This window comes from Pteropus vampyrus, unplaced genomic scaffold, assembly GCF_000151845.1.
Source record: "Pteropus vampyrus isolate Shadow unplaced genomic scaffold, Pvam_2.0 Scaffold129, whole genome shotgun sequence".
Lineage (NCBI taxonomy): Eukaryota > Metazoa > Chordata > Mammalia > Chiroptera > Pteropodidae > Pteropus > Pteropus vampyrus.
The window spans coordinates 2,662,405-2,677,571 of record NW_011888910.1 but is presented as its reverse complement, the minus strand read 5'-3'; the positions used below and the strand labels follow the sequence as shown (position 1 = coordinate 2,677,571).

Sequence of the window (15,167 nt, the reverse complement as noted above, 5' to 3'; positions counted from 1 at the left end):
CAAGACAAGATCCCGGAGCAGGATATCCAACATAAGAGAGAGGCACAGGCATCCCCGGGATGATAGAGAACTGCTGTCCCAAAGCCCCATCTTCCTGATGGGGGATCATCCAGACTGGAGCAAATCAGATGGCTCCAAGGGAGACTTCAGCAGGATATAATAATGGCATACCTAATAACAGTCATCATTCCTTCTGTTTGAGTAGTCCCTGTTTGTCAGACACAATTCTAAGCATACATGCATTAACAAATAATAGTAGCCCTATTAGATAGGTAATTATTATTATCTTCCTTATACAAATAAGGGAACTGAGGCACTCAGTGTTTAAATAATTTGTCCAGAGCTACATAGCTAGTAAGTGGCAAAACTGAGTTTTGAACCCAGACAGTGCATACTTGTAACCACTACACCATGCCTTCCATCTCCATCACAACAGGAGAAGAGCATGGGAGTGCACAGATTTGTAGAAACAACACAGATGAAAAGTCGACACTGTTATTAAATCTAGGGAGAACAAAAAGTTTCACAGAAAAGGAAAATTAAGCATAGTCTAGGAGTGTACGCATCAGGGCGAACACTGATGGTGAGTTACAAAATCTCAGCATACCTTTGTTGGGAAGATGGTGGGACGTGTGTGTGCAAAGAATGGTGGTGTGAGGGGAGTGAGGTGTGAAAGAGAGCTAAGTGCTTTTTTTCTACAATGGAGAGTTAGTATATAATGCCTAAAATGAAAACAAAACAAAACAAAACTCCAAGAAGTAGCAAAGTATCTTATTTAAAGATGTAAGATAAATACCAGTGGAATCAGCTAGAAGAGTTAAAGACAGGTTGCCTCTGGGGAACTGATTGTGGCAGGACTCTGACCAAGAGCTGCTGTTTTTCAGAATAAGCTCTTAGAATTATTTGGCTGTTCAAATATGTGCAAATATAACTTGATAAAAAAAACACATTTTTTTAAAAACCCTAAATTATAAAAAGGAATACCTTGCAGTGCTGTATAAAAACAAGTTTATCTTCCTAAGAACTTAGTAAAAGTTGGTTTTCCTCCTTCATTTTCCTTTCAAGGCACCGAGCTTCTGTCACATGCAGAAATCAAAGACTGACGTGTGGCTATGTTTACTGACCACTTTCCTCTCTCAAAATTGCCCAGCTACTCTTCCCTGCAGCCCTTTCATTTTTCAGTTGCTAACATCCAGTGAAGAGGAGAAAATTAGGGAATTGGTTCACAGAGACTTTTGATAGTGCTTCTTAGCAAATGTGGTTCGTATTGGGCTTCTGGATTGACATACAGCAAATGGCCAAATCTAAGGTGTTGCTAATGTGGTTAGAGAAGCTTCTGGCTTTGATGGGAAAAGGCATTAAAAACATCTCACTGAGTCCTGAGGAAGGGTCTTCCAGTGCATTTCCTGATTGGTGGTAGTGGACAAATAAGCTTTTCCCTCGACAGTCTGTAAGGAAATAATGGTGTCAAAGATCCTAAAGCCTTCTGTTTAGGCACCTCGAACTAGGGCAAGAGGCCAGTATTTTGAAAGGCAGAGTTGGGGCTTGGGTGTGTGAGGGAGAGAGAGACAAAATGTGTATATTTATAAATCATACCATATGCCATTTGTTCAATGCAGTATGCATTTTATTTTTATCTCTCCTTACTTCAAAGATAGGGAAAGCCTATTAATTAGTGAATCCAGTTATATGTGTGTGTACACATCTGTACATATACATATATCTAAATTAATATTAAGGTTTTTTATTAATAAATTGATTTTAAATGCTTTTCACTCTGACAGAACCTTGGATATTGATAAATCTGGATGCTCTTATTGGAGGATCACTTCTTATTTTAGAGTAGTTCTTCCTATTATAGGGTAATTATGAGTTTTAAGAAAGTATATTGAATTATTATCATTTTCTACTCAGTAATCCCGGTGACCTTTAGATGCAAACTCTCTCTCTCCAAAAAAATTGGAGAAAGATGCTTTACCAATTCAAATCTATTTATATGTATTGAGCACCGACTACATGGAAGGCATCGGGCTGGCTGCTGTGGATACAGAGATGGATAGGGCAGGCTCAGCCCTTAGCCTTTTACAATTTATTTTAGAGAAAATTCATGAGAACTAAGTGACAGCAACACAAGTCTGAGAAGAATAGCGTATGAGAGGAATAAACAGGCCTTCTCCAGGGAGGGAAATTTCCCATTTCAAGGATCAGGTTAAGTCTAAGGGATTTGCTGTATTGTAATTGTAAAATAAACATATCTCCAGCCTCTTTTTATTCATTATTTACTCACTCCACAAATGTAAGTGCTTACTGTGTGTCAGGTGCCCCTCTGGGCACTGGAGGTGCATCAGTGAACAAAACAAAAGCCCCTTTCGTGGGGTGCACAGCTCAGCTGGAATACATTCCATCACAGTGACTGCCTAGGCAGAAATCAGAAAAGGATAGGTTGCATCTCCTCTGTTCTGACTGTAACTAGCATTCCATGGCTGTTCAGAAGTTTCCTGTGTGATACACATGTGACGTTAACCTTCAGCAAGGCTAGGCAGTTCTTGGTACTCTCAGGGTTTGCCCGATGTGGGTGCTGTGTATAAATGGCGCCCTGGGTTCTCTGGTAGCATCTGCAACAGCACTAGTGGAATGAGCAATGCCCATCAGATGGCAGAAGCTTCTGCCCTGGCCCTTTCACCATGGCATCAGAGTTCAATTAGAGCCTTCAGGCCTTCCGGGAGTCAGGAGCATGCGGACTGTAAAAGCCAGGGCCACCCCAACCCAGCTGGGTCATAGGAGGAGAAAGATCTGCCTTGATGGGTCATGACATCCTTTCCTGAACCTCCCTACTGCCATGTGCATGTGTTTTCTCCTGGAAGATCATGGGTCAGCCACCTCTCCTAATCCCTCTCTTCAGTGTTAGCTGATGATTTCAGAGGTTAAATCAGAGTTCTAAAATGCTTTCTTGGAGTTGTAGCTTAAAATATTTATCCTTTAAAGAAAGATGTTGTCAGACTGATACATCCTTTGTGAATAATAGTGTGGACTGCATTAGTTGTCCCTGGGGTTGAGATACTGCCTTTCCCATTAGGATTAGCTGAAGGTCTGGTAAGGAGATTACTAAAACAAAAAGCTTTTAAAGATCTGAAACTATGAGGGTGGAATTCCAACCATTGTAAAGAAGATATTTATATATTCCCTATACTACTCAGTCTTTTGGAAGCCCTCTACTATACTGTACTTGAGACCAGCCAGTGGGTACATTAGACATTTTTCTTCTAATTAGATACTTTTCCTGGTGTCTTTCTAGCCAAATTTTGTCTTCCTTAAACCCAGTAGAGCTTAGGCGTCTAGTATGTCACCTAGGAAAACCTTCTTTTCTTATCAAATAATACTTTTTTTAGCTTGATTTTTTTTCCCCTCCATTTTTGTGCCTAGGATCCTACCTTTCACTAATAGTAGCTATATTAGTTTCCTATTAATGTAGTAATACCACAAACTTAGTGCTTAAAATAGCACATATTCATTACCTTATAGCTATGGAGACCAGAAGTTTGAACTCAGTTTCACTGAGCTAAAATCAAGGTGTCAGCAATGTTGATTCCTTCTGGAGGCTCTAAGGGAGAATCTGTGACTTATCTTTTCGAGCTTCTAGAGGCCACCTGCATTTTGTGTCTTGTGGCCCCTTCTTCACATCACTCCTACTTCTTGCATCACATCTCTTCTTCTGACTCTGACCCTCCAGCCTTCCTCCTATTAGGACTCTTGTGATCAAATTGAGCCCAGTCAAGTAACCTACATCTCCTTATTTCAAGATCCTTAACTTAATTACAAAGTCCCTTTTACCATGTAAGGTAACATACAGGTTTCAGGGATAAGGATGTAGACATTTTTCAGAGATCATAATTTTGCCTACCATAAAAGCTAATTTAAAAAACTTTTAAATACTCTGGTTGTTTCTTTTCCCCTTTTCTGTCCCTAAATTATATTTATGGACCAGGTTTTCAAAATGCATAACTTACTTCCCCATCATAAATTAAGAAATGTCAGATAATTTCTATTAGTTCCCTAAAATAGTTAAGAAATAAATAAGTTATCCTTGCAGTGACTGTGAGTTATCACTCTGGAAACTTGACTTGAACTCCAAGTATGTCGAATAATCCTAGGAAGTCATTAATACTCCAGAGAAAATAATATCTGTTTTTCTTGGAAACTCTTCTTTTGTCTCCAAATAAAGTGAGAGGCAAGGAAGAAGACAGTCCCTTTGTCGTTGCTGTTACGTTCTTGTGGATTCTTGCCTGATACATAGCCCATTCTTGAGCTATCATTCGTGCTAATGACCGCACTGTTCTACCCTGTCTCCAACCTTGCATCTGCCGCACTTGTAACCTAGCTTCTTGGAGCTCAGTGACTATGCTTGAGCTTATGTGCACAGTCTACTTTTTCTTTTATTCTAATTCTTGCTCACCTTGCAGAGCAGTGACACTTTTATTCAAACCCTGAACCAGTAACATGTTTCTCCCTAACTTTGTTCTCTGATACAGCTGTTTTAAGCATCCATGTGATGTGTTCCAGTGAGAGTGAAAAAAAACCTGTGAATAACCAACTGTATTTTGGTAATCCAGCTAGTGTCGCCTGATTGGCTTTTGACAGATACTTTTAATATTGCATAGATAAATTATAGGTGCTAAAATTTACATATTTTATGTATTATTATGTAATATATACATATAATGCGTGTACATACATTATGTTTATGTATTTTATGTGCATTATGCATGTATATGTAAATTATATGATAATATATAAAAGCCTTGAAAATTCTTTTAGTTATTATTCCCTAATCCTCTCTTTGTGGGGTATATGATTTAAGAAAATAGGAAGTGCCCTTTATTATTGTTAAGTTACCAGTTCCCCCTCAGCTCAAAAGACTGATCCCTGTATCTTTTTAGGTGGAAGCCTTTATCTAAACGAAGGCCTAAGAGCTTAAATCCCTCTGGCTGAACACAAATTAAGGATAACTTGGTGCAATGAAGAAGTCTTTTCCACTTTGCTGCACTGATCAGATTGCCCAATCAAGCTTAGAATAGAAAATGGCCTGGAAGATCAGATGTGGGAAATAATCATTTAAATATTTGCCCTCCTGTAAGAAGATCACTGAAGTCCACTTAATGTGAGACCCAGAGGTTTTCACTGTTAAGAGGCAGGAAGGTGGCAGCAGTAAAACCGGTCCTGGAGGTGTGTGGTTCTAGAGTCCTCTGCCCTTGTAAATGAGTTCTTGCTTCAAAGGGGCTTTGGTTTATTTGTGCTCCATTGGGATTTATATGCATTTTGCTACATGAAGCCCGAATTGCATTAACAGTTTTTAAAAGCAGAGACTATTGAAAGGGAACAGAGTCATTTTCAAAAATTAATGTTCAAAATCATAACTCAGTTGTTAATAAAAGTTTGCATTATAGTCAATAGTGCAGCAGCAAATTGTGGTTCAAAGTGTGGGCTTGAGGCAGGCCGCCTGGGTTCAAATCTTGGCTTTATCACTTACCATTCATGTTGCCTTAGTAACATTGTAACTTCTCTGTGCCTCAATTTCCACATCTAGGAGATGGGGAATAATAATAAATAGTGCCTTCCTCAGAGTCCGGAAGATTTTATAAGTTAACACATAAAAGCACTTAAGACAGTGCCTGACACAAAGTACTCGATAATTATTGGTGGTTATTATTATTACTAATTTATTATTGTTAATATTCTGCAGAGATTGGAAACATTAACATATTTTTCAAAGATTTTCATCCTCAATATTTAAAACCAAAAAATCATGTAGGTACTTCAAGGGAGTGACATTGAGTTATACAAATGTATCTTCTTTAGATCTGAGAGAGCCCTATAACTACGTTTAACTATTTCTTCACACTTGCTTCTTTAAAAACTATATATAAAGCACACAGTTTTATTGTCATAGCCATAATGGCATTTATATTGTATAAAATGGAGGTAAATTGCCACGAATTTTCTATTAAAGAACTGAATTTTTCGAGAATGAAATAAAGGCATTGTTAGCAAAATATATGACTGGAATTTCTGTCAGAAATTTTCAAGGAGATGAGTTTTAGGAGAAATTAAGTATTTCCCTCACAAGATAAAACCAAGTTATTAGATAATTTTAAATTCATACCAAATTGCTTAATCATCCTTTCCATAGTTGCTGATTATAAAAATTTTATTTTATATATGCTCATATCCAGTTTCAGATTTGTGTTACTACCTCCTGAGCTACCAGGTCGCTCGGCACTGATGTTCACCTCTATTTTATAATTGTTCGCTGTAATATTTTGTAATGTTTTGGGAGACTTCTATGCAGATTTCCACAGTGGACTATAGTTGTTCCTTTACTATGATCCTTATTAGCAATGCCTAATATGATTAGCAATACGGAGTTTTTTTAAAAGTCATATGTGACTTATTGCCATTAGTACAATTGCTTAGGCCCTGGCTGTCTCCACCTTTCCTCTCCTTGGGCAGATGATTAATTATGGATTTATCAAACATTAGAGCTGACAGAAAGATCTCGAAGATCATATAGTCGTACTATGTCATTTTACTGTTGAGAATATTAAACTCTGAGAGACAAGACCTTTTCAGCCAAGACTAACCCTGCTAGTTAGTTTGAGAGCTACCATTAGACTTTGATTCATTTGGTAAGTAAATTAAGGAGGTTGAGAAGATAACTCACATTTACTCTGCCCAAAGACAAATGAAAAGGCTTGCCATCCCTTGAGGAACTCACAGTTCAGTGAGGTGACAATGAGGTGAATAGGTAATTACAGAATTGTCTTTAGATTCCCAGCCCATTGCTCATCCCCTATATCAGGGTGATGATTTATTTGGTAAGTACCGTTTCCGTCCATCTATACAGTTGCAAAGTAGCCAACTTTGTTTTTGATGCCTATTTTTCCATTTATCCAGTCATTTATTTTTCTGTCTGTGCGTTGTTCATCAAGAACACTCATCAGTGCCTGAGCTATACTAGACACCTGAGTCACTTCAATGCTATATGCCAGGGAAAGAAATCATGGTCCCTGCCTTCAAGTAATTTATAGTCTGGTTGAAGGAGATGGGCATATAAAGAACAAAGTACAAAAATGTGTTAAGTCAACTATGATACAAATACTACAAGGTACATCAAAGACACAGTCTCAGACCTGCTAAATACACCTAAAGTTTTCACAGATATTTCATGTATTAGTTAATGGAATGAACTTTAAATGTTCTTTCTCAAGGGCATTTACATTTTAAAGTAGGTTGGAAATCCTGCTTTTCTCTCTTTTCTCCTCTCCCTCTTTCCCTTTCTTTTCTCTTAAGTTAGGGAACATGTCCAGAATGTGTCATTTCTGAAAGAGGTCCTGCTGGCAGACCTAGCTTTGAGCTCCAGAAGCAGTCACCTTCCATCTTTACCCCACTTCTAGAAAGAGAATGTGATTTACCAGTCCAGCACTCTCTGGTCCACAAACTAGTTATTCCATATATTCATTAGGTCATTCATTCATTTATTTATTCAACTAAATGTCTACTTGTGTGCCAGGCACTGTAGATATGATGGGAAGCAAAGACAGACATGGCTGATAGAGAGCTTATAGTCTAGACTAGATGGAAGAACTATTTTAATCAAATAATCACACAGACAAATGTGAAATGACAACTGGAATATGTGTTGCTGACATTCAAAACTGAAGAGCAGCACAAGCAATGCTCTGGCAGGAAGAAACTTGATGTACCATGGACCCAGTAAGTAGGCCAGTGTGGTTGGACGAAAGGAGCAATGTGGTAATGATGCCAAAAAGGTGGATAAGGCCAGACCATGCTGGGCTTCAGGCCATGTAAGGATTTCTCACTTTAGTCAACAGCAACAGGAAGCCCCTAAAATGGTTTCAGCAAAGCATGTTACATGATTAGATTTGATTTTCGGAAAGATTTGCTCTAGCTGCTCTGTGGAGATTGGATTGGAGCGGGGAAAGTGGTGCCACAGGACAAGGAGGAGGCTATTACAGTGGCTTCAGAGATGATGGTAGCTGGGACTGAGGTCATGGCCAAGGGAATGAGGTAAGTGAAGAAATTTCAATAAAAACTAAACTTTCTAGAACTTGCTACTTAATTGAATACGAAGTTATAAGGGATGACTTGTGGAAATAAATGGACAGTGTTGTCATTTGTTGATTAAAAGGACATGACTGGGTGAGATTTAGATTTGGACACATTGACCTTGAGGTTTACCTGGGATGCTGAGGTAAACATGTTGCCCAGGCAGTTTGAAATAGTATGGAGCATAGAGGAGACATGGGGACTGTAATGTAAATTTGTGGATAATATTCATTTAGGATGTTTGTGAAATGGAGGGTATGGAGAAGATTGACTAGAAGTATAAAGTGGGAAGAACCAAGGGACTTTGGGTGAGTCACGAGGAACTCGGGCGTTTAGTGGCCAAGTGAAAGATAATAAACCTAAATGGTACAGGGGAGAGCTGGGAAAGTGAGAGAGAACCAGGGCATATGAGTTGTTGGAGCCAAGGGATATGTAGAGTTTAATTCAAGCCAACATATCACAATGTATCAAAAGACTAATGACTTTGTGAATGACTAACAAAGAGCCATTGTATATAGCAAGATGGGATCACTGGTGACCTTTGTGAGAAATAATCCCTTTGGGGAGCAGAAGCAAGGGTAGGGTGGGTTGAAAAAAAAAGTGGGAGGGATGGAAATGAGCTAGTGAGTAGAGATAACTCAAGGGAAAGAGAGAGACAAGGTCGTAGTTGAAAGGGATGTGTGGGTCAAGGAAAGTTTTGTTAAGAATTTAATAAACTTCAGTGTGTTTAAAAGTCAGCAGAGCCCCTAATGTAATGTATGGATCGGGGATGTCAGTGTAGGTTCATCAATTACAACAAATGTGCTACTGTAATAGGGGATGTTGATAATGAAAGAGGCTATACATGTGTGGGGCAAGGGGCTATATGGGAAGTTTCTGTACTTTCTTCTTAATTTTTCTGTGAACCCAAAACTGCTCTATGACATAAAGTCTATTTTTTAAGAAAAAGTCAATAGAAGGACCCAATAGAGAAGGAGAGATTGGCTATGTAACAGACAGAGAGAAAAGGGACGCCCGATGATAGTGTTCCTGAGAGAAGGCAGGACACCATGGGACCCAAAGCTGAGGAGGTGAACAGAGTCGACCTCAGAAAGGAGGAGAGATGGAGAGTTGGATGGGTGTACCACGTGCGTCTCAATTCAGCTACTGGAAGTTGGATGGAGTTGCCACCTGGGTGGCTTCTCTTTGCTCTGTGAAGTAGCTGGGAGGAATTTCCCAAAGATGAATGAAGGGGAGATCAGGTCTGGTCAGGGTGGCTTGGGGATAATGGAGAACATTTGAAATGGTATGGTAGAGTGGAGAGGTAGGCTAGCAGAGAAGCCGAGCTGTGTGAGGTGGGTGCTGGTAAATGAGAGGGAGACTGTGCACCTGTGGTTTGACTTCAGGCACAAATCCTTCTTGGGTGTCTCACACTGCTCATGCGTTCCAGTGTTCTTCCTTCATTGGGAAACCTTTTATTGAACTAATCTCTTAAGAAGCTGGTATGTTCAACTGAACAAAAATATAATTTACATTGAATGAAAAAGAAAAGGAAAAAGATTTTTGTCATTTTGCTTAGATTTCCTCCTTGGACTTATCTTTGACATGGATCTAGGCCACTGTACTTTTTATTGACTTCTTACCTTGGGTTTTGCTGCCTCAATATATTTTTAAATTTATAGCTTTTTTCCAATCTTTTTTTCTTCTTTCTAGCTCTTTTATTACAGATTATACTTTTCATTTGTTATCTTTTCCCCATCCTTACAATGTATTGCTTACAATGCTATTACTGCTGTTCTGTATGTGTATTTTTACTTTAGTTTTGCAGGGACTTCCCTGTGAACAGCAGAATGTAATTTATGAAATATGACAATCATTTTCATAATACCTCTGTGCTCTATGTTAAACTAACTCACTCAAACAGCAGTGTAGAAGTAGTTACCCATACTGCCAGCATCCAAAGCTTCTTGATTCTTCTCAGGATGGAGCCTATCGAGGCCACTCCCGTTTCTGGCATTTACTAACTCAGGGACAGGTGTCTCTATGTGTATAAAGACACATAATTCTCATTTCAGTTACTAAAATTGTAATTATCTAAGAAAGTGATTCTGGGTAGTCATTTTTCAGATCCTTTCATGAGAAGCTAACAACATATAATTGGCGTGTGTAGGGAAGATTCTCAGATTGGACTGCCTGGATTTGAATGCTGGACCTGTCATTTGCTGGCTGTGTGTGACCTTGGGCAGGTTATAACTTCTTTGTGCCCTAGTTTACTTCACTATAAAATAGAGCTAATACTGCCCATCTCATGATTATTGTAAGGATTAGAAGAGTTAATTCACATAAATCTCTTAGAACAATGCCTGGCACATAATAAGTACTCAGTAAATTCTATTATTTAAATACTTTACAAAGTCTGTTATCTTCTGTTGCCTCCACTTGTTGGCAGTTTCATTTATAAAGCATTTAGTTTTCGTCACATACAACTCTAAAAGTAGATTATTGTATGTCTAATTTTTCACAATGTCTAAATTAATATGATCCACAGTAATAATATTTTCTATTATATGGATGTTGATTTATCATCTCCCACATATGTAATAAGTAATATTTATTCCTTTTGCATTGAAAACAACCTCCCCTCCTCCTGGGGTATTGTATGGTTCTCAGATACAGGGAATATCTTCAGCTAGCTTAGTACAGATAAAAACATTATTTTTTGGCTCTTAAACTTTGTTGCAGAGAAATCAGATGGTTGAACTTTCAAGAAAACATTCTTCCTAAGTCTGTTTGGATGGTATCATTTGCTGTAAAGAACCAGTAGTATTCAGAAACAGTTTGTGCTCCCTTAATTGAAAAGCCCTGACATTGATATTGAAGAGGGATTGCCTTTGGGGCCACCGACAGACAGCTTTCTTTAGCTTCTTCTATTAATGACTCAGAGAATGTTTTCTGATGAGATCAGAAGCAATCCATGAAAGAAAACGTGGAGAGAACTTAAGAGCTTAAAAGAGCGAAGAGGTGGAATGTGAGAAAACCTAAAAAAAGACAAAAGTTGGTGTGGATGAAGGAGTAAGGCTAGCTCCCTGGCACATTTGTCATTCATCCCAGCCCAGCTACTCAGAATCTTTTTTCCAGTAGGAAGAGAAATGATGAGAAATCCTGTTCTAAAGAATAATGAAGATATCTTTGAAATGAAGTAAGGGAAGCCAAAGCAGACGTGGAGTGAAAGTGGACCAAGTCTTGCACTATAGCTCTCCAGGAAAGATTTATTTAGCACTGTTTTTTGCTCTTGGGCCATATCAGTGTATCTACTCAAAGTACAAAAGATGGACTATCTACACATTGCCCAGTGCCTTGCCCTGCAGGCACCCAGATGTCTGCACAGTGGATGGCTCTTTGCAGCCCACAGCTGCTATCTTCCTCTTCTGCCTTCAGCCTTCCTCAGCACTGCTCCACTGTTGATGGCTCAGCATTGGAATTGTAGTCTGAACACATTAAGTGGCAGTCTTGGGGTTTTAAAGAAAAAGGAAAACTTTTCCATTTCATTTCTTATGGCAGTTCACTGTATGTCCCATGAAATGGTTTCACCTCTGTAATAATTTTATGCTGAAAGTAAGGAGTCTTTGGCCCTGGAAGAGGAGAGAAAAGGCTGGAAATCAAAGACTATCTGAGTGGCTGAGAGCCAAGTGAACCTCCTCAGCTCAATCCCACTTAGAAAATGTCCTCTGAGCTGAACTGGCCCTCGAGACATCCATGTACTGAAGGCCGCATTAGGGGAGCCAAGGACTACACCTCCCAGAAAGCTGACTCCCAAGCCTTGGGCATGGATTCATGACCCAAAGAGTCTGCATGTTTCTCCTTGGTCTTGTACCAGTGATTTCCCTGGTGTATCTAGATCCCAAAATTGACTTCCCTTGATTTCTTCCACTTGTTTTAAATGAATAATTAATTCATAAAAAGCATGATCTCAAAAAGCACGAAGTAACCCATACTTCCATGACTGGAAGTTCTTTGAATAAGCGGACATTGTATTATGTTTAGTTCTAGACTTGTCTGCTTCTCTCAGTAGAAAATGAGATGCTGGGGATGGGAACTTCATCTCTGTACCTTTAGCCCATGGGACACAGTTGCAAGAATGCACAGAGAATGCCGACTGGGCTGACATACTGGGACTGTGATGTACTTGTCTTTAAAACAGAAAGAATTTCTTAGAAACATTATACTCACACACTCCTGGGGGTTTTGAGATAAGAATATCAAGGAGACACAGGGGCATGGGTGTATGTGATTTCCATCTGTTTGATAATAAGGCTGTAAACTTTATGTTTCTATTGTATTCATTTTCCTTTTGCATTAGGATGTCTGGCCCAGAAACATGTAGCCCAGGGCAGGCATTTTAGTGACCTAGAATACAGGAAAGTACATTATATAGTTTCTGGAAACACAAGGGGCTGAAATGAATTTAACCATTTGGAAAGATAATGGAAATTGTACTTCTTTCTTTCTTTTAACTATTTCCTTTGAAGGTTAATTATATAGTATTGCCCTTTTTAATTCTTTCACAAAACAGATCCTGGCAGAACTCAAATGGGTAAGTGAAAAGCTAGTCATCAGCCAGCTACTGGGTGACATCTGCTACTGGGTGACAGAGGTTAGAGCTTCCTGCTTTCTTTCTATGGCAATTCCACTCTTCTGAATGGAAGGAGCTGGTGATGTGCAATGTGTCATGAGGAATTTGGAAAAGAGGTGGCTATAATTGTAGAGGCATTGGCATTGAAGGGACCCAGAAAAGGGAGTTGCATCTAGCCCCATGATAGGATCCAGAAGGAAGAAAGGAGGGTTCACAGTCACAGAATATCCAGGCTATGGCATTTATTGGTTACCTCCTATGGGTACTGCCCTGTAATAGGAGTGGTCAGGTGTACAAAGAAGAATCCAGTAACTCTCTCAACTAACTTAGAAATTTAGTCCTTACTGAAAAGGAACACAACGAAGAGCCACCTTTTTTTTTTTTTTTTTAAATATAGAGCAAGGCACATTGATGTGTTCAGTAAACACTAAAAGTCCCAAAGTGTGCTTTGAGTTGGAAGAGGTGCCACTTAGATATCCTATGAGTGACGTCATAACAGGAGAGCAGCCAGGCTGATTGTGTAAGAACAGTATTGAGTCTTCTCCTGTATGGTGCCGGGAGCTCCAGGAGACTTGCCAGTTGAAAGGAGAGAGAGAAATTTAATCAATATTTAGTGCACAATGCAGATTTGCCATGTACCAGGCATATGCAGCGCTAGACACTGGAGATACAAAAATAGACAAAGAAGCAAAGTAAATAAAATGTGATTAACATCATCACCAAAAAATCCAAAATCTGGGGAGAAAAAAAGAGGCATCGTTTGGCATTGAAAATAGCCCCTTAAAAAAAAAAAAATCAGTACCAATTGTAGAGCCAGCGGCCGAATCCATAAAGTTATAGAATGTCAGAGCTAGACGAGTTCTTAGAATGATCTGTCCCAATCTATAATTTTATAGATGGGGAAATGGAGACCCAGCAAGGGGAGGTAAAGGTAATGGCCATATTTACTTTACATTTCTTTCTGCCTGCATTTACAGTGGGTAAACACCTTTACTTTAGTGGGTTGACGAAGACAGATGCTAACTCTTCTCAAAATATTCTGGCTGCTGGTGAACAACTCTTAGAGCAAGAGAAGCTCTTTTAGCATTGATGAAGAATTATATCTGTGGTGTGTGTGTTTCCTGAGCTGCTGAGCCTTTTCACAGTCCCCTGCTTTATTGTTTCATAACATACATTCCTTTAGTGCCCATCATCAGAGAGTTTCTCTCTACTGTTGCTCGGCTCAACTCCTTCAGAAGTGTCGCATACTGACAATAAATAGTAGGTCTGAAAACAGATGAGAGGTTTTAAATTTGGCTTTTCCCCCCAAGGGATGATATAGGCTTTAGCAGTTTCAGTTATGTTGAATTTTATTTAAAAATAGTGATGACTTGTGTATAATGTGTTTTATTTTCTGTTTTACATGTATTTTATATGCAGCCACATAAGTAAATATTTAATTTACTTTCACTCTTGTACTGTTGGATAGCAACAGCTAATGTAAATGATGTTGTACAGATTCCAGCATGGGACTAACTTTTTGAAAAAGCTTGGTAGATATCCAGCACACTGTTAGAATTTTCCAGGTGTATGTATATATGATTCTGAAATAGCTGGTTGATTGGTCATTTCAGTCACTCAGAAAAACCAGTGGGAAAAAGTTCTTAAAACTTAACTAAGTGAATTGATTTTTAGTTGATTTTGACTGTTTGATTTGTGCAAAACATTTAGTCTTTTATTCTTTATTAGAAACAGTTGAAGCAAAAATATATGACTTTGAAGACACATCTAAGTTTGATCTTAGTTGCTATGTACCTTGAGCAAGCTACTTAACATCTCTGGGCTTCGGTGTTTTCTCTTCTAATGAGGATGGTAATAGTTACTGCATAGTGTTTTTAAGGGTATTATATTTTAATAATAAATACAAGCTACCTAGCACAGTACCTAGAAAAAAAGCAAACAAGTGTTAATTCTTGTCCTCCTAAAAAAGAATAATCCTGGATGGATAAATGGGAGTCACTTCATAATATCAAGCAGACCGTGTCATTCTGGCCTCCCATATCATTTCCTTCACTAATAGGTACTTGAGTGGTATGGACTTGATGTCCATCGTTGGATCCTGTAAGAAACAACCATATGAAATAGGTTACCACGTGTATGATAGGAAAATTGTTGAGGATCGTATCCATTATATTACTCAGCACCCCCTCTATAAAACCTTTTGTGAGAAGTGTCTTAAAAATTTACTACCAAGAAAAACTTAGCTTTCCTCAAGGTACAAGTAAATTTAATCTTAAGAATCATGTAACTCACCGTTTTCCCTTTTACTCTGTCCCGGCAGAGGCTCAGATCCAAATGTGAAGCGCAAAGCCTTCTGGTTTATGCAAAGCCTTCACAGCTTGCTACTTGGATTGTCCTTTTCCCCAACCTCAGTGGATCTACTCTGAATATC

At 38.8% G+C, this 15,167-nt stretch overlaps 1 protein-coding gene across 7 annotated transcripts in view; it reads left to right on the top strand.

The window, feature by feature from the left end:
- The window catches only part of FARS2 (phenylalanyl-tRNA synthetase 2, mitochondrial), a 455,949-nt gene that overhangs the window by 362,923 nt on the left and 77,859 nt on the right, over positions 1-15,167 (top strand). The window contains exon 7 of one of the 7 annotated variants that reach the window (XM_023534663.1): positions 12,677-12,716. The exons of the other annotated variants lie outside the window; for them this stretch is intronic. Within the exon in view, the coding sequence (XP_023390431.1) occupies positions 12,677-12,701 (25 nt within the window). The 3' untranslated portion in view covers positions 12,702-12,716. Of the gene's footprint in view, positions 1-12,676; positions 12,717-15,167 lie in introns of those variants that run through there. 7 annotated transcript variants of the gene reach the window in all.